Source organism: Triturus cristatus, chromosome 4_1, assembly GCF_964204655.1.
Source record: "Triturus cristatus chromosome 4_1, aTriCri1.1, whole genome shotgun sequence".
NCBI lineage: Eukaryota > Metazoa > Chordata > Amphibia > Caudata > Salamandridae > Triturus > Triturus cristatus.
In genome coordinates this window covers 416,088,361-416,106,772 of record NC_140585.1, presented here as the reverse complement: position 1 = coordinate 416,106,772, position 18,412 = coordinate 416,088,361, and the positions used below count along the sequence as shown (strand labels likewise).

Sequence of the window (18,412 nt, the reverse complement as noted above, 5' to 3'; positions counted from 1 at the left end):
TGAACAGAAAAAGTGGAAACAAAGATATTTCAGCGAGAGGGTACCCTTTCCAATGTACCAGATATTGAAATTGACCTTTGGAAAATCAAGAACCCCAAAAATCAGTGATCTCAAATTCTGAGTTTCTATGAACCAGAACTGGAGGTGGAGGCAGAGTGGTACGATGATACAGTTTAGCATCATATGGTTTCAACTACGACACATGGAAAGTTGGATGGATTTTCCAGGAAGAAGGTAGTTTCAAATGCTCGGCTATTGGATTTATCTGTTTGAAGATGACAAAAAATCAAAAATATCTTGGTCTAGATGGTGGGTAGGCAAGAATTGGGCTGATAACCAATTATCTCCAGGTTGGAATTCAGGTGTTGGTCTATAATTAGTCCTCAAATTGAGTCAGTGGTTGCAGGTGGGGTCCACTGGCACTCTTTTAGGAACCAGGTAGCAAAAGGGGAATGAAGAAAAAAGAAGACGAAAAAACAATGGCAAGGCGAGAAAGCACGGATTAATGGAATCTACAAGAGTAATATAGGGCAGGGACACCTTATTGGTGGATGAAAGAGGCATGAGGTGAAACTGAAACTAGGCAGCCTTCTTATTTAGTAACTAGACATTTGGCAGCAGCAGTTAAGGGCTTCTGAGAACAATATGGGCACCAACACTTATTCTTTAGCGAATAATCTGAGGAGTAGTAGGAAGACTTGGTGAATGAAAGCCTTGAAGACAGAAAAATGGATAAGACTTCTTGGTTGAGTAATAAGTGACATGGTTGTAGGCAAACCCTGCTATAGGCAAATTCTCAGGACAATTATCCTGGGTAACATATATGTAATACCACAGATATTATTCTAAAGTGCGATTAGTAGCAGGAAAGGCCTATTTAGGACGAATGAAAAAGTGAAGGGCTTGAGGGGATGGCCTTGTCAGCCAAGACAGTGGTCACTCCCCTAGGAAACGGATGGTCCTGGTTGCTGGCATGTAGTAAACCCCACCCCAAGATATTCATGTACTGGGGCAAGCACTGAATGAAAATCGAAGCTTATTTTTGACAGAGTGGCCTACAAACTGGATCCTCACAGCATGCAACCTACTTGTCTATGCTCAACCTGAATGGCAGCTGGGGGCCACATAGAAGGGGGGCATGTTGTGCTATTCCCTCCCACCCCACCCCCAAATCGGAGGTAGGAGCTTTGTACCAGTGTGTGTACTGAAAAGCGCTGGGGCAGGTATGGTTCGCTTGAGGACAGCAATGGGCCTTAAATGATCTCATCAGCCTCTGCCGAGGCGGCCCCCTACAGGCCGAGGTTGATGCCTCTGCTGCAGGTGTCTTTGGTGGACAGGAGAAGCATGGGGAAGAGGAGAGGAGAAGGGTTTGATTTGCATGCTCTCTTCTACCAACCTGTGGAGTGTCAGAAGGGCTGATCCTGGAACCCACGAAGACCGAGTTCAAGCAAGGGCCCTACAAGAAAAAGGCCCTAACATCTGGTGCGGTGTGGTACTGAGCTTTGGGCAAATACAGGGCCAGGCCTGAGTTTTGGATGGTGAATGCCCTTGATGAGATCACTATATTCCTCTTCCTTTTCTTGCCTGTGAACATTCATGGAGCGGTTGACAGACGATGTAGGGCCCCGAACTAAGGCGCAATGGGGAATGTGTGGCTCCCTTGTAACCTGTTCTGCTGATATGGACTCCTGCAAGTGAGCGTAAGCGGCTAGGGGGACTGCCGAAGCTGGAGGCCCTGGGACTGTGCAGAGCAGACAAAGAGTGCACCCACCCCCCCACTGCATTGCTGGATCGCTGACCAAGTGAAGCTGCTACACTTGTGGGCTGTGCTAAGTGCACCTCCTGCCGCACGTTACAGTCCAGGACGGCAGCATTGCAAGCAGGCTGGAGTGTGTTCTCCGTTATTTCACTGCTTCCAGGATCACTCGGAGTGTGGATGAATTCCGGGCACGGTGGGAGCTAGAATCCGTGCAGTGGGAAGGCTGTGATCCTGAGATGAATTTTCTTTTAAGTGCCAGACGTGACCGAACAAGATATAGTGGCGAAGTCGCTTTTTTCCTTAGAAGACACGGTCTGTGGAGAAGTATGTGAGGCTAGATGGACGGGAGTGACTGTTGTCAAGCGGAGGTCCTGAGATAGGGCTTAGTGCTTCTTCCTAAACTGACAGCCTGGCTGTCACCGGCTGAGACCTGATCAGCTAGGCTCTCTCCTAGGTCTGGAAGAGACAGTTATTGGCGACCTTAATACAGGGATGATCAGAGCTTGCCGCAGAAGCAATGATATTGGTTTGCCACCTCGAAGGCGTATAGTAAGATAGACAAATTTACAGCCCAGGCATCTGAAGCAACCAAAGTAACCGGCAAAGGGGATTCCATCCAGCAGCTCCACAACATCACAGACGTGCTATCCTTTAAGTTATACGCGCCTTGAGAATGACCCTGGAGATGTAGGTTGGTGATGAGGGGATAGATGCAACTCTCCTTCATCAAGACCTACTCAGTGTGGTCAAGAGTCTCTGAGATGAAGGGGCATATAGCTGAACTTGAAGCCACTGTCCAGGAGCTCAAGAAAACTGTAGTAGGCTTCACTGCAATGTCAAAGATCCTGGAAGAGTGAGTAGAGGATGCAGAAAACAGGGTAAAGAGGAGCAATCTTCAGTTTACTGGCCTCCCTGACGGAGCAGAGAGACAAGTCCCTGTGAAATTGATGGGAGTCTTGGATCGCCTCCTGGATGTCTGTGGACAAATTGTCATTATGCTCTATAATCTAAAGGACTCACAGATCACTGGTGTAGAGTCCGCCTCCAGTGGCCCACCTCGTCCTATTATTGCCAAGTTGCTGAACTAAAGGGACAGAGATGTGATCCAAAGGGGAGGTAAGGCTATATTATTGTCTTTTTGCACTACTCTTGCCAAGTGCAAAAGCACAGGAAGTCAAAAAGAAACTGAAGGCTATGAAACATCAATATATGCTAATCTTCGCAACTCTAAATCCTCCTATATGGAATCACCTGAGGCGGCTTGGCATTGGGCAATAGAACAGAAAACCCTTGGATGTAATCCCATCCCATTACACGGATCACCCAGGCAGGATGCTGGGTGTCATGGAGGAAGACCAAATAAACAAAAGAGAGCACACAAACAGCGCAGTCTCCCCTAGGGCCACCAAAGCAGAGAGATGTTGCCCTGGAGCAGTCTTTGGCAGGGGCTGACCTCCATGTGTAGATCACTAATACCCAAAGCACCAAGATGGATGACCCAACTGCAGCAGACTCTGAGATGGGACATTGTGGTGGCTCTTTTCTTAACTTGGTGAATGGAGGGGCCGTATGCCTGGGAGTCTGAATAGGTATAGACAGTTTAATATTTCTGTTATGGCAGCAACAACATGTCTTACCGATCCAGTCTGGCACCTGGGTATATTCTAGAGATGAGGAATCTGAGCAAAGAAATATCCATCAGAACTATGGGCTTCAGTATTGTGGAGAGAAAAAAAATAGTTGGGGCACGTGATAATAGCTTGATAGAGGGGTCTTTATTACTCTGTGGTCAGTGGAAGCCTTGCTCTGGACACATCACTAGTGCCTGTACCTGCCTGGAAGAACCTCGTCACCCTCCCGCCGCCGCATTCACCAACTCTGCGGCCGCCGTGAGGAGGGGGGACTCCATTTCCCAGGGTGCCCAGCGCGAAAGGCGGAACCCGACGTGACATCAAACGCGCCTGGACGCGCTAAAAATTGCAGCATAACCCCGGTGGAGCGGGGGTCTTTATTACTCTGTGGTCAGTGGAAGCCTTGCTCTGGACACATCACTTGTGCCTGTACCTGCCTGGAAGCACCTCGTCACCCTCCCGCCGCCGCATTCACCAACTCTGCGGCCGCCGTGAGGAGGGGGGACTCCATTTCCCAGGGTGCCTAGCACGAAAGGCGGAACCCGACGTGACATCAAACGCGCCTGGACGCGCTACAAATTGCAGCATAGCCCCGGTGGAGCGGGGGTCTTTATTACTCTGTGGTCAGTGGAAGCCTTGCTCTGGACACATTACTAGTGCCTGTACCTGCCTTGAAGCACCTGGTCACCCTCCCGCCGCCGCATTCACCAACTCTGCGGCCGCCGTGAGGAGGGGGGACTCCATTTCCCAGGGTGCCCAGCGCGAATGGCGGAACCCGACGTGACATCAAACGCGCCTGGACGCGCTACAAATTGCAGCATAGCCCCCGCGCCGCGGGAAGCGCGCGGGCTGCGCCGGGCTAAGCCCGGGCAAAGGGCGGGCCGTCTGAGGCCGTCGGAGGATGAAGGAGGTCGGGCCGGGCTACCCCCCTTGTAGTGGACAGATAACACACAGTGAGAACGTATAGTACCTTGCCTTCCTTTGTGCATATTGTGAACTATATGACTGTGTTGTAGTATAAGTATTAAACAGGGTAAAGGAAGAACGCTCACTACAATATCAGTCATGGTTAGACGAGGAGTTAAAACATCAGCAGACTCTGCCTGTAACACTATTGATACCTACCTGGTAAAAGCAATTAGTGCCCTTACCCAGGAAATAGACCGTACAGAAAAAAGACTGTCTATGGGTTCAAGCGTACTACCTCCAATTAACCTAGGCAACGAAAGTAATCAATATAATAATGATGCATCTACAGCGTTAACTCCCACCGAAGGAGATGTCGCCTATGATAGCATTCCCTCGAATATTTCTAACTCCCCTAGACTGTTTGTTACAGATGCCAGTCCGGTCTCAATAACATCCCCATTGGAAAACAAAAAAGGGGCACGAAGAAAAACCACGGGGCCAGGCATTGGGCCTAAGAAAAGAGGGAAAAAATTAACATCTGCCGACAATAAGGTTGTCACACGCACATGGGCCAATCAATGCACCCTGGAAACCTTTAACCCGGAGGCGATTTGCGATAAACTTGCTGAACTCATTAGACCACTATATGAAAAAGTGGATAATTTAGCCAGGGAGGTTGATAAATTAAGAGGAGCCATTAATAAAGTTAGGATGCGGGACCCACAAAAAATAGGTATAGAAGTTTCTACTATGACAATGGGTATGGACGAAAGGAATATAGATGCCCTTAATAGTATTAAAGAAAAGACCCCCATAAGCCAGCCACAGGGAGATTCAATTAACCTCCCTATTATACCGGTGGGTGGGAATCTAACAGAAAAAGTCATTCAGAGAGGACAACCAAATAGTAATATTGCACCTATGGAACAAGCAAGTCCGGAGAAAGAAGTCTATATGACCTCAAAAAATGCTGGAAAAATGCCACCTTGCATTAATTTGCCTCCGGAATGCAGTCCATACGTAGCAGTACTCGTGAATATTCCCAAGCTAAGAAACGGGCAAGCGGAGAATAATGATACACTTAAGAACAAAACGCTCCACTGGTTGGCCAACAATTGTAATTTCCCTATGGAGGGGGCCAGTCAGATTATATTAGCACAAAGAGCAAGTTGGATAGGTCCCCTTAGAAAAATGTTTGAAGGAGATTGCGTTGTAATAAATTTTAAAATCTGCTCCTGGGCCAGAAACACTCTTAAAAATGCTCCTGTACCCTCTGCATGGGAATGTAACACTACCTTACTACCATTAGGCTATTTCTACAGGCATTTATTGGAACCCAGTTACCCAACGAACCCCAATCTCACAAATATGGTGAGACCATGTTATTACACTCCCATCCCCACATATAACAGATTTAAAGTTCTTGAATCCATGGAGGACATTGATTGACATATTCCTGCTAAAGGCTCTGCTTTTGATAGCAACCCCCCTACCTCCATAATAAATTAAGCTTTTAAAGATGAGAAGGGAGAGATGTGTTGTGATAACCAGGTCACCTTTCACACACCTAAAACAGCAGAAGCCGCACAGTTACCTACTACTCCTGAATTAATCTCTGCAGAAGTTAGTAGTGGAACTGACAGTTTTGATTCCACTTGTATTAAAATAAAAAGAATGGAAATATGGATGTTATTTCCTCTAACCCGGCAACCAATGAAGATATGATAGATGGCAGTACAATCGCCAATCCTGATTTGGTTGTAGGTTTCAGAGTAATCACCTGGAATATAGCAGGCATAAACAGGAAACTGGATACCCCCTTTTGGAAAGATTTTATTAACATAGGATATGACATAATATGCCTTCAAGAAACTTGGAGAGAGGAGCCTATTTTTATTGAGGGTTATTCCGCACATTGTCTGAACGCAGTAAGCTCTACTACTGGCAGAGCAAAGGGAGGTCTTCTAGTGCTGATATCTACTAAACTTAACTCCTGTAAAATTAGAAGCTGTATCTCAGTGGGTGTCCACTCTCAGGTGTTATGTCTCGAGTTTGACAAAGGAAAAAATTTAGTTTTGATTAACTATTATAATAATATTTTTTCCAAAGAGAGAGATAAGATTTTGACCCCACTGGATATGGAACTAGAGAGGGCACTGGAGCTCTTGGGTAATCAGTCGGTTATTTTATGGGTGGGCGATTTCAACATAGGCCCGTGTACGTTTGCCATGAATGATTTATGTGGGTTAAGTAGGGAGAGTGGAAACAAACAGGATGCTGACTACTTACATTTCCCACATTGTATGTATGGTATGGCCTTAAATAATATGATAGCAAAACACGATTTGGACATGTTAAGTTGTACAAAAAATAGAGAAAATGTCAGTTGTCCTACTTTTACAGGAAGAGATGTTAATACTTATATTGACCATATTTTGCTCTCAAACAACATTGCTTATTCTAATTTATGGGTCAACGAACAAGTATTGAGTGATCATAATAGCATTTCTATATCGTTGCATTGTTGGGGTAATAAATTGAGAAACGATAGTAACTGCATTAACTCTGTTGAAGCTGTAAGACCAAATGGAATGAGGATCAGGTGGTCAAGGATTGTCCCACATAAACTACTAAAGTAACTGCTGGACAAATGCAGCAAGGAAATAGAGTACTGTCTTGGCGAGGAAGTCAAATCACATATTATATTAAATAACGTACTTTTGATTAACGAAATGATAGATAGTTTATTGACTAGGAAATATAAGGGGGTAAATGAAACTAATTCAGGTTGGTTCGATAAAAGTTGTACTCGCGCTTTACATGAGCTAAAAGTAGCTTTGAGTACCAAACCTCGTAACCCCACTAATGTCAAAAGTTGCAGAGTTAATTATAAACTATCCCTTGCCAAAAGGAAAAAAGAACTTCAAGAAGAGGCTTGGGATAACCTCAGTTTAGCTGCAGACACAAAAAATAGCAACCTTTACTGGGAGACTATAAATAGTTCCTTTTTAAAGAATTACAGAGTCCCAGAGTTATCTTCACATGTAGACTGTAATTCATGGATGGAACATTTTTAAAAAATTTTTAATCCAGGTGGGATTGTTTTAGATTTAATATCGGATAAGGACCTTTCTTGGACCAGGCTACCATTGAACATAAGCCTTGAGGAGGTTTATGAAGGATTAAATAATAGTAAAGGAGGCAAAGCCCCTGGCCCAGACGGGGTCCCGTTGGACCTCTATAAATCTGAACAGCGTTTGTGGGCCCATCTTTTAACCAGATTTTTTAATGCAACTGCAGAGGGTCAACTGCCCACTTCATGGGGCCAGTCTTTAATAATTCCTCTTTTTAAAAAAGGCTCTAAGTCTGAGGCGAGTAATTACCGCCCTATTTCTTTACTGGACTCCTCTATTAAAATTCTGAGTAGAATAATGCTAAACAGACTAGAAAATTGGGCCACAGACAATTCAATTTTATCAAAGGCACAATATGGCTTCAGGAAAGGCCTGGGTACCTTGGAGCAGTGCGTTAATCTTGACCTTTTGGTCAATAAATACACTGTTGCCAAGGGAGGGAACCTATTCCTTTGCTTCGCTGACCTGAGCAGCGCTTTCGATCTGGTGGATCATGAAATTTTGTGGGACATCTTGTTAGAACTTAACGCCCCAAAGGAGTGCGTTTACTTCCTGGCGCGGCTCTATTCACAATTATCTTGTAAGGTTCACTATGGCCCCCAGGGTGAATGTACACCTTTTTTTAAAGTTGCAAGAGGCATCCGACAGGGTTGTGTATTAGCACCGTTTTTATTTTCATTATTTATTAATCAGATTGACTCAATTTTATGTAAACTACCCTCGGACGCCCCTATTATAGATGGGAACGCAACCCCAATTTTATTGTACGCTGATGACGCCGTGCTTTTGTCAAGAACACAGGTCGGGTTACAACGCCTTATAGACAGATTTGTAACATTTATCAAAGATAGAAAATTGGTAGTTAACAAGACCAAGACTTTTGCAATGGCATGTGGTAGGAAAGTTAAATCAACCACCACCACCTTTTATATCGATAAAGCCAAGATTGAAATGGTCAAATGGTTTTGCTACCTAGGAATAACATTTTCAGGAGATGGGAAATGGATACAAGAGGATGAAAATGTTAGATCAAAGATGAGTAGAAATACTAATAGTATTTTTAGATTTGCCGCTAAATTGGCTCAAAGGAGGATAAAAGAAATGATGACAATCTATAACGCCAGGTGTATTTCATCTGCACTATATGGGGCGGGCGTGTGGGGACACCATAGTGTGAATGCACTACAGAATGATGAAAATAAGTTTTTAAAAAAACTATTATGTGTTCCCCCATCAGCATCTACCCTGCTAATTCACAAGGAAGTAGGCGTAGACCATGTTGCGGATTTAGCTGCTTTACGCCCATTATTACTCTGGCGCTCTATCTGGTCTAAAACCGAAACGATTTTTACGCAATCAATTATCAAAGATTGTTTGAGGCTTGATAATTCATCATGTATACCCTGGCTGAATAATATCTATTATTGGTTTAATCTTTTATTCAACTGTAATATTCGTCTGAACCCTGAGGCATAAGGACTGATACCTAAGAAAGACCTAAAATTGAAGTTTCTCTCATACAAGAACGCGGCTAGAGAGAAGCAGTCCAGAAATTTAACAACTACTGCACTGTATAATGATTTGAATCTGAGAAAAGGTTTCCAGGTCTACCTCTCTTTTGTCACACGTAATTCTCACCGTTTTGTTTTAACGCGCATAAGGTTGGGGATTGTCCATCATTTAGTTTCATTCCCCCATATGAAAATCAGATCCGATAACATGTGCCCTTGCGACAATGTCTCGAAACAAAGCTGCTGCCATTTTTTACTGTTTTGTAAATTTTATAGTCATTTTAGGAGGATTTATCTTAAACCCATCTTTTTAAAATATAATGTTCGGTCCACAAAATCTGCATTGAAGTTATTAACAACTCTGGAAAGCACTGATATTTGCTTTTCGACCGCAACTTATGTGTTAAAATGTGTATTTATAAGGAAGTCTATAATTGTCCCTGTATAGCTCCCGTTGATTTGCGTATTTTGCACATTTATCTAGTACTGTTAGTAATTCTCCATGTATTACAAACCTTGAGCTCTGTTTAAGATGCATTTTGCACTTTAATATTATTCCCTTTTGTCTCTTTGCACTTTACATGCACGGTTTTCTAGCACATTTGTCACTTTATGTGAAATTTGCACTTTATATCTGAAGGTTTCTCTGTTTTGCATGGAAATTGGTCAAACCCATGCATAAAAATACAGTGTGTATTATGAAGAAGGTTTTCTTATATGCTATGTAATTTTTATTTTTGTTTTATTGTTTGCTTGCTTATATGGTTGTATTCTTCCAAACGAATAAAAGCTTTTGAAATTGCAAATTGAAATAGCTGGATAGAGTGGAAGAATTGGCTGTAGGCTAGTCCAACAATATTACCAATGCAGATTTAAAGAATGGAGGATGGGTGCCAAATATGAGCGAATGATCAAACAGAAAGGTTAAGCAGAGAAAAGTTTAATAGTTTGTGGGCTGCAAGTATCAGGAAGAACACATTATGGACTGGCAGATTTGATTCCGGAACAAAGTCTGAATCGGATATTGTGACAAAGTGTGAGAACATAGATCTCAGATGGTCTAGGATTTATGGACGTGTAGAAGTGTGAAGGCTTAGCCATGAATTAAAAGACCAAGCACTAGCAAACAGGTAAAAATCCACCTGCAGCAGCAGAAGTGAGACTGTCTCTTCGGATCCAACTGAGTGGCGGAAGTGATAGGACCGAATAACACAGATATTTTTGTAGATCTATAGGAGTGAAAAAAACTTAAAGTCTAAGCCTTTTTTCACGTAAACACTGTTAGCTAGAAAGATTCAAGTAAAGGTGGTTAAACTAACAAATAGGAAGTAATTGCACCTAGCTGACTTGAAAAACAAACTACTACTCTGACAGACACCACTCAGTAGTCTCGTACATCCAGGCAGAAATACTTTAACATAAAGTGACCAAAGTGCTGCAAAGCCTTACTTATAACAGATTAAGCGCTACAGAAGGTCTAATTAACAATGACAATAACAGGCAAGTCTTCCCCCTCAGTACATTATCACAGATTATAAAATGCCAGGAGTACTGTCTGACAAAAGTGATCCACAAGTCAAAGGGATAAAATTACCTTTATGGTGAATCCATTACTGTTTACCATTCTCAGCTTGTGGGAACAATCATCAAACGGCAGTGAGAGAAAAAGGTTTCTGTGGCGTCTTATGGACATTTTTCCACACCCGTACCACGTACGTACCTACGTACGTATGCGTAAGTTATAGGCAGCATGATGAAGTGGATTATGATAAAAAAATTATTGGAGAGTTAAACCATGGCTGAAGGGTTAGCAAGATTGGTTGGACCAATGGCTGAAGGGTTATCAAGATTGGTTGGACCAATGGCTGAAGGGTTAGCAAGATTGGTTGATAATAGGAAGCGGTCAGTGGAATAAGAGCATCGAGCGCGAGCTTGGATCTAGCTTAGCTCTCAAAAGAAGGTCTTGCCCACTTATTTCCGTTGCTGAGGGAAGAGTGTAGTGGCTGCAGAACGTATGCATCTCTGACAAAGGCAAGCATGAGAGTAGGGGGTAATTTCAGGATTAATGTTCACACTTACAATTTACGACATGCCAGACCACAAAGCAAGAACATTCAGTGTGCACAACTATCCAAAGTAAAAAGAGACAACCACTCTGTGCTGTGTGTAATTTGTAAGAGACGCGTTCATTATTGCATCCATCGGGTCTGAACCCCACTGCCACGCAGTGAGCACACACCTGCATTTGTGTGAAGATCTGAGCCTTCTGGCACTCTTCCATGCTGGGTCCAAAGGCAGCCATCACATTCTCCTCCGTCCCGATCATCTGCACGATCTCCTGGTCACTCTCGACACCCATGGCCTATCGGTGGAAGGAAAACACAGACATCGCAATGGCTTTGTGTTCGCTCACTGACATTTGCTTATGCTAATTCCCTATTGTGTGCCAGGATTGCGAGCGCGCCCACGGATTCGGTGCCATCTGGCACTGGCAGCCCTTGCTCGAGCCGGCCAAGAGAGCACAACTGCAAGCGTTAACATCAACAGGGAGGATTCACACATTTACACATTCCATTTACAAAGGTTTATATTTTGCACTAATGAGTCAAACGAAAACGTTAATGCTTTATAGTATGAAAAACAGGTGGCATGTGGGTGTCTCTCGAATGTTTCACCGTGAATTAATGATCATTACACATTTATTTGCTCTATGTACGAAAGTTGACAATCAGATCTTAAAAGTATTGCATCTGTTATTTTGCAGGTTTTCGACACTTTTCGTACTTTAGGTCACACTTCTGAAAACAGATGAACCAGATAAGAAAGTACTTAATAGGTTTAGAGAACCCTTTGCAAATAAGTGTTTCAAGGCTGCCGCCAACAGGGCAACCTTTTGTGGTTTCCAGATGGTGCCAATGTTCTGGCCTGAACAAAGCAGCCTGGAATCCTGCCACACCATAAACACCAATGGGAGAAATCCGAAGCTAGATGAGAAACGATGCACTTCAGGCAGGCTAGAGTAAAACAGAGGTCAGAAACTGAACTGTTCCGAAAATACTTTGACAGTAGCTACTGATCAGCGACTGCTTCAGAGAGCAGAAATAAACAAGGCTAAGATTGCATCTTTTAAGAGAATGTGCTATATTAGGGCGGTAGAGGCTGGACTTCTGTGAGCAGAGTTCATCGGCAGCCTTTGTACCCTCTTATGCTGCATTTGTACAACAATCCTAAAATTCTTAACCATTAGGAAAAAGAGTTACAAAGAAGGCTTTGGAGCGATATCTTTTCAACTGGAAAAATGTCACTTATCTGTAACAACAGTTCTCATGGGAGGGAATATTTGCGAGATTCATAATCATAGAATAATTCCAGGCTGCAAGGCTAAAGCTCAAAAACTCCCATATTTTCATTTTACAATCTCATTTCTTTTCAAAAGTAGTTTTATCTTTTGCACTTTATTGGAATCATTTGTTAAAAAGGAGAAAGTAAATAAAAAATAGATTAAAAAGAAATATTAAAGAGAAAACAAGCATTGGCAATGTCAATAAAGCACGACTTTTGGCTTTGTCAATGCTTTCTGATGATACTTTTCAGTAACGGAAAAAAGAAAAACAAGCATGGCCAAGAGCCAATGGATATTGCATTTGCGAGAGCTATTGGCTTTGTCACTTTGTTTTAGTCATGTTATACACCAGCGTGGCTCCTGTTCAGCAATGAGTACAGAACAGTGGTATTGAATGGAGTGGAGTGTCGTGGAGTGGAGTGTCGTAGAGTGGGGTGGCGCTGAATGGAGTAGAATTACAGTGTTGCGGAGTGGCACAGAGTGGAGTGGAGTAGGGTGAAGTGTTGTGGAGTGGCATAATATGGATTGGAGTGGTGTGGCGTGGCGTAGAGTGGTGTAACGTAGTGTGTCGTAGAGTAGAGTTGGCAGTGTTGAGTGGCTCAGAGTAACAGAGTGGTGTGCTATATAGTGGAGTGAAGTAAAGTGTCAGAGTGGAGTGTTACAGAGTGGCGCCGACTGGCACAGACTGGAGTAAAATGTCACTGAGTGGAGTGTAGTGTAGAGTTCAGTGTCCTGGAGTGTCATAGAGGGGAGTGGCCTAGAGTGAAGCAGAGTATTGCAGATTGGAGTGGCCTAGAGTGAAGTAGAGTATTGCAGAGTGGGGTGCCCTAGAGTGAAGTAGAGTATTTCAGAGTGGAGTGGCCTAGAGCGATGTAGAGTATCGCAGAGTAGAGTGGCCTAAAGTAGTGTGGCCTAGAGTGGCCTAAAGTAGAGTGGCCTAGAGTGGCCTAAAGTAGAGTGGAGTAGAGTGGCATAGAGTGGCCTAAAGTAGAGTGGCATGGAGTGGACTGGAGTGTGTCAGAGTGGAGTGTGTCAGAGTGGAGTGTGTCAGAGTGGAGTGTGTCAGAGTGGAGTGTGGCAGAGTGGAGTGTGGCAGAGTGGAGTGGAATATGGCAGAGTGGAGTGGAATGTCGCAGAGTGGAGTGGAATGTCGCAGAGTGGAGTGGAATGTCGCAGAGTGGAGTGGAATGTCGCAGAGTGGAGAAGACTGCTGCAGAGTAGAGTTGATTGAGTGAAGTGGAGTGAAGTAGAGTGTCGTAGAGAAGTGGCGCAGAGTGGAGTAGAGTTGAGAGGAGTGGAGTCGACTGGCATACAGTGGAGTAGATTGAAGTGGACTAAAGTGGAGTGGCGTGGAGTGGCGTAGAGTGTAGTAAAGTGGACTAAAGTGGCATAGAGTGGAGTGAAGTGGCCTTGAGAGGAGTAGAGTGGCATCGAGTATTGCAGAGTGAAGTGTCGCAGAGTGGAGCGGAACATATTGAAGCTGAACAGAGTACCCTAGAGTAGAGTTTAGTATGGCATCACGGAGTGGCGTGGACTAGAGTGGCGTAGAGTACTGCAGAGTAGAATGGAGTGTTGTAACAGAGTGGAGTAGAGTGTTGTGGAGGGGCGTATAGTGGAGTAGAGTGTTGTGGAGGGGCGTGAAGTAGCGTAGAGTGTACGAGTGGAGTAGTGTAGTGTAGAGTGGAGCAAGCTAGCATAGAGTGGTGTAAAGTGGATTGACGTGGTGTAAAGTGGATTGACGTGGTGTAAAATGGATTGACAGCATTGTCAAAAGTAGAGCAAACTGTTGTAGATCGGTGCAGATTGTACTGACAGCGTGAGCTAAAGCAGTGTCACAAAGTGGAACAAAGGAATGTGTGGTGTGGTGTGGTGTGTGTGTGAGATCTAAACAAGTGAAACACAAATTCTCCCAATTAAGACAGCCCAGCGGCAACTGACCAAGAAAGACAAAAGTAGTGAGAGTGACGAAGACACCAACTAATGGTAAGTAATGTGTCATGACACTATAGAGACCCTCCTTTGATGACATATGCACATGCATGTCATAAATCAGTCGTAATTTTTTTTTTGTTTGTTTCTAATGTTGGCAAAGCTTGGGAAAGATTTTAAAAGGTCAACAAGCTACATACTGAGTAATGAAAAACACATTAGTCCTACCATTCATGAACACCAGGAGAGACTAATAAAAGTAAAAGCTAAGCTTGTAGTGGGCATGGAGGGTTATTTGGGGTCTCCTCTATATTGCCCCAAAACAGGGGGGTGGGGGAGGGCTTTTGTGCAGCCAATCCTTACCAAGGCAATGGGGGCATTTTATACCCGCCCCCCACCTTGCCCCAGGGTGAGGGTTATTAGTAGCCTCTTTTTTACCCCACTACGCCTTGCCTACAGGGAAGAATTTCATGCCTAGCCCAGTCCATCCAACTGGTCCCCAACTGCAATTAGATTAAGGGTAACTGGATCAATGACATCTACATCTGTTTTAAAGCATTCATGTGCATATGAAAGGCTAACTGGGACTAAAAGCAGCAGCCTGGCAAAGTGGGTCATGCCGGCCCCCTTTACTGAACATAGTGAGCACAACTGACCAATCAAAGAAGGGTTTGAGGGGGTTGCTCTCCCCTCAATATTTTTTGCAACACATATTTCGTTATTGAACCTTGCTTAATCACCGATTGGATGGATGGACAATGGATGCAGAGCTGCATGGCTCCATAAATAATAAATGAATAGTTGGATGGTGACGAGTGGGCAGATGAATTAACTAAACAATGATGGAAATGAATAAAGACTATTACCTACGTGGAGCAAATGATCTCAATGCACTGACCAATGGTGGATGCTCTGGGTACGCTTACCAAACACTAATACCATCAATACTTATGAAACATGCAGAGCCTGGAAGTATTTAACACAGTGCACTTATTTAGCGCCTCAAAATAATTAAACAAAAAGCAAAAAGCCTTGATCTAGAACAGGGGAGAGAATGAGATAACTAGGTCATGGCTAAATTCACACAAGTTGAAATCAGGAAACCGTACACCTATCCTAGCTTCCAACTGACCACACGGTGTGATTCTAGGCAGGCACTTTTTTCACAGCGCCTCCTTTTTCCTCATAATCACGAGAGCACCTTGAAATAGATCAATAAGGGTGTGTGATGCTCCAAGGCAAAATACTATGATGTTACTCTATCTATCGTAACAATCTAGGCCACATATTGGAGGCAAAAGACAGCTGTCATTCCTCTTGGTTCACTGATAGCATCGTCAACACGGAAGTGGTGGTAGGGGGATGAATGTTTTTATGTTAATGATTAGAATCGGTCACTGCTAACAATTGCCACTCAATAACATTGTATAATTTAATATAGCAAACTAAAATGTGTTTCAACGACCATATTTGAAGAGTATTTATGATATAAGTCCTGGACTCCGAGCCAAGCAACGAGAGACCTCTCACCACCCCAAAGCCCTGAATGTCTTGCTACATAATTAAGGCTGAATTTTACTGACACAGTCCTGGCTGGAGCGCAAGGTTAAGACAACTGATACGATTTATTTTCAGAGCATGGTGCGGTAATAGGCTAGACCCCCTGACATTGAGGACTTTGTCAATGTGCCAACCCGAGATAGAAAGACAACTGGACTGCAACCACCCAGCAACCCACTAAGGACTACTTGAGATGAGTGCCAGGAAAGGATACATAATTTGAGGTATCACAGGTATAGTCAGTGCAGCCCAAAACTTTTTTCATTTTGAAAAGACACGTTAAAAAGGACATGGAACCAGGGATTTTTTAAAGAATTATTAATTTAAATGCAAAAATCTACACTAGTGCATTCAATACGAATAGTAACTATTATATAAATCAACAAAATAATGTCAACAACGACTACTAAAAGAGTGGTTAGCAAATAATAATGTAGGATTTTGGTGATATTATAAAGCTTTCTCCATATTAACTCCAAAATCACCCTCCTCTCTTTAGTTATCAAAACTAAACTTAGCGCAAGAAAAGGGGTTAAATTAGAGTTCCAAAGATGGTTCACACCTGGATAACTCTTCTGAACAACAGTACCAATGTTCAGCAAAACAGAGTCTGCTGTTCTTGTATGCGTCAGCAGGCAAGTCAATAAGCCCACAGAGGAAAGGCTAAATGTGCCTCCGGGTAACCTGCAGCAAAGGAAGGGGATACGGTTCTGTATGGCCTTTGTCTCGTGTCTCTAGCACAAAGTTCGGTCACACTCTGTCCTGCTCTCAAGCCCGGGGCCCGCATTTCACATTTGCCATTTATATAAAACTAACCAACACACATAATTCAATAAAGGAGATACCTAAAAAGGGAAAATATATGTTAATTATAACACAATCGAACTTACAAATGATGCATGGGGGACTCAAATCAAAATGGTCGGTTTCAACTGCCTTGCACCAAATGAATTCCGGAGTAATACTGTGAGAAATAAACGACATGCTACATTCATACTTCTGGGCTCACAACCACTAATTAGTCGTAAGTCAGGAAAATATGAATGTTCCTTTCGTTAATAGAAACCACATAGGAACTCATCTCGAATGTCTTCTGGAGAGTACTACCCCTGATTTATAGAACTTGATTCATCCTTCATGGTCTTGTGTTTCTTCTTGGAAGACCTCTAGAAGAGAATTATGATCATGGTCCAAGACAAACTTATGAGTGTGAACAAATATCAGCTAAACATCTCTCATTTTTCATTCTAACCGTTATAAAATTAACATATAATGGCTTCGCCCGCACAGTATATGTTCATGCACCAGCACCACTGCTATAGCAGTGGCCTAATGCTGTATCTGCTAAACTAAGGCAGAGAGTGAATGGTATTGGATAGAACTTGGACATTTTTCCATATGATTTCCAAGGCTCCAGACACAAATCGGTCTAGCATGCAAGTATATGGGCATCAACAGTGAAAGTGAAGCACAATAAGTGATCATGGTGACAGAATGTATTTTACACAATTTTGACACTGCATGTTATGTTTCAGACAATCTTGCCAAGGTTTAACACAATGGTTCATCTGACAGTAAAATATAGGTATCAGCATACAGTTATTTAGACAGAAATATCTAAAGTCAAAAGTTTTCAAGATATAATATTTAGATCAAAACATCTAAACAAAAATATATACATGCTCAAATATTCAATGTCAAAATATCTAAAGCCTTAAATATCTAAAAGCCCAAACATTCACATCCAAATCATGCAAATAAGGTAAATATTGCTAGTTACTGGTTACAGTTATAAACACCTAATAATTCATAATGTAAACATAGCAAACAACGGTGTACCACTTCCACAGTCCCAATAGTGTATCCACAATGTTCTGGAGGTAGTAGAAACTCTTCTTTTTATTGTTGTGTTATCACTGTATATCAAAAAGGTCAGCCAACGGGTTTCGTCCACTTACATGTGGACTTCTTCTTACATTTGGACTTCTTCATTTTTGCGATTTGGAACCACACATGCTTGAGGGACCATCACCTATCACAGTGTTTTTTCAACGAGGAGGTATCTTTCTCCTTCCCCCACCCCTCTCCTGGACACATTGATTAGGAACAAAGAGTCAGTTAGATTATGCTGATCTAATATATATGATGGGCACAAAAAGAAATCCATCAGACAGTGACTTCCGTGACTTGTACGGTTGTTCCGTTAAACCTCAAGACCATTGGACTGATCTTGCCACGGATAACATTTTATCACCATTGACTGCATAAGGAAGGAATTGCAATATCCTCTTGGTCAAACAAGGACAGATATTTCTCTATTCTTGGTGCCCTGAAGAAGTCCACAAGTAAGTGGACGAAACGCAGTGGCTGACCTTTTTAATATACAGTGATGACAACAATAAAAAGAAAAGTTTCTACTACCTCCAGAACATTGTGGATATACTTGAAACTATTGGGACTGGAAGTGGTGCACCACTGTTTGCTTTGTTAATTTGTTTTCACCCATTGTAGGTTGGCACTCGTAGGGCAGAGGGTGCTTACAGTGAGTGCACACATTGCTATATTGAAATTTCCTGATTGGACAAATTCATTGTTGGGAGATATCAGTTGTGTGTGCGGTATTTAGGTTTGGTCCA

The 18,412-nt window shown here is 43.0% G+C and overlaps 1 protein-coding gene across 2 annotated transcripts in view; it reads right to left on the bottom strand.

Annotated features, from left to right (window-relative positions):
* POLR3B (RNA polymerase III subunit B) overlaps positions 1–18,412 on the bottom strand; it is a 1,087,861-nt gene that overhangs the window by 745,979 nt on the left and 323,470 nt on the right. For both annotated transcript variants that reach the window (XM_085652533.1, XM_085652534.1), the window contains one exon: positions 11,184–11,306. In XM_085652533.1, the coding sequence (XP_085508659.1) occupies positions 11,184–11,306 (123 nt within the window). The remainder of the gene's footprint in view (positions 1–11,183; positions 11,307–18,412) is intronic.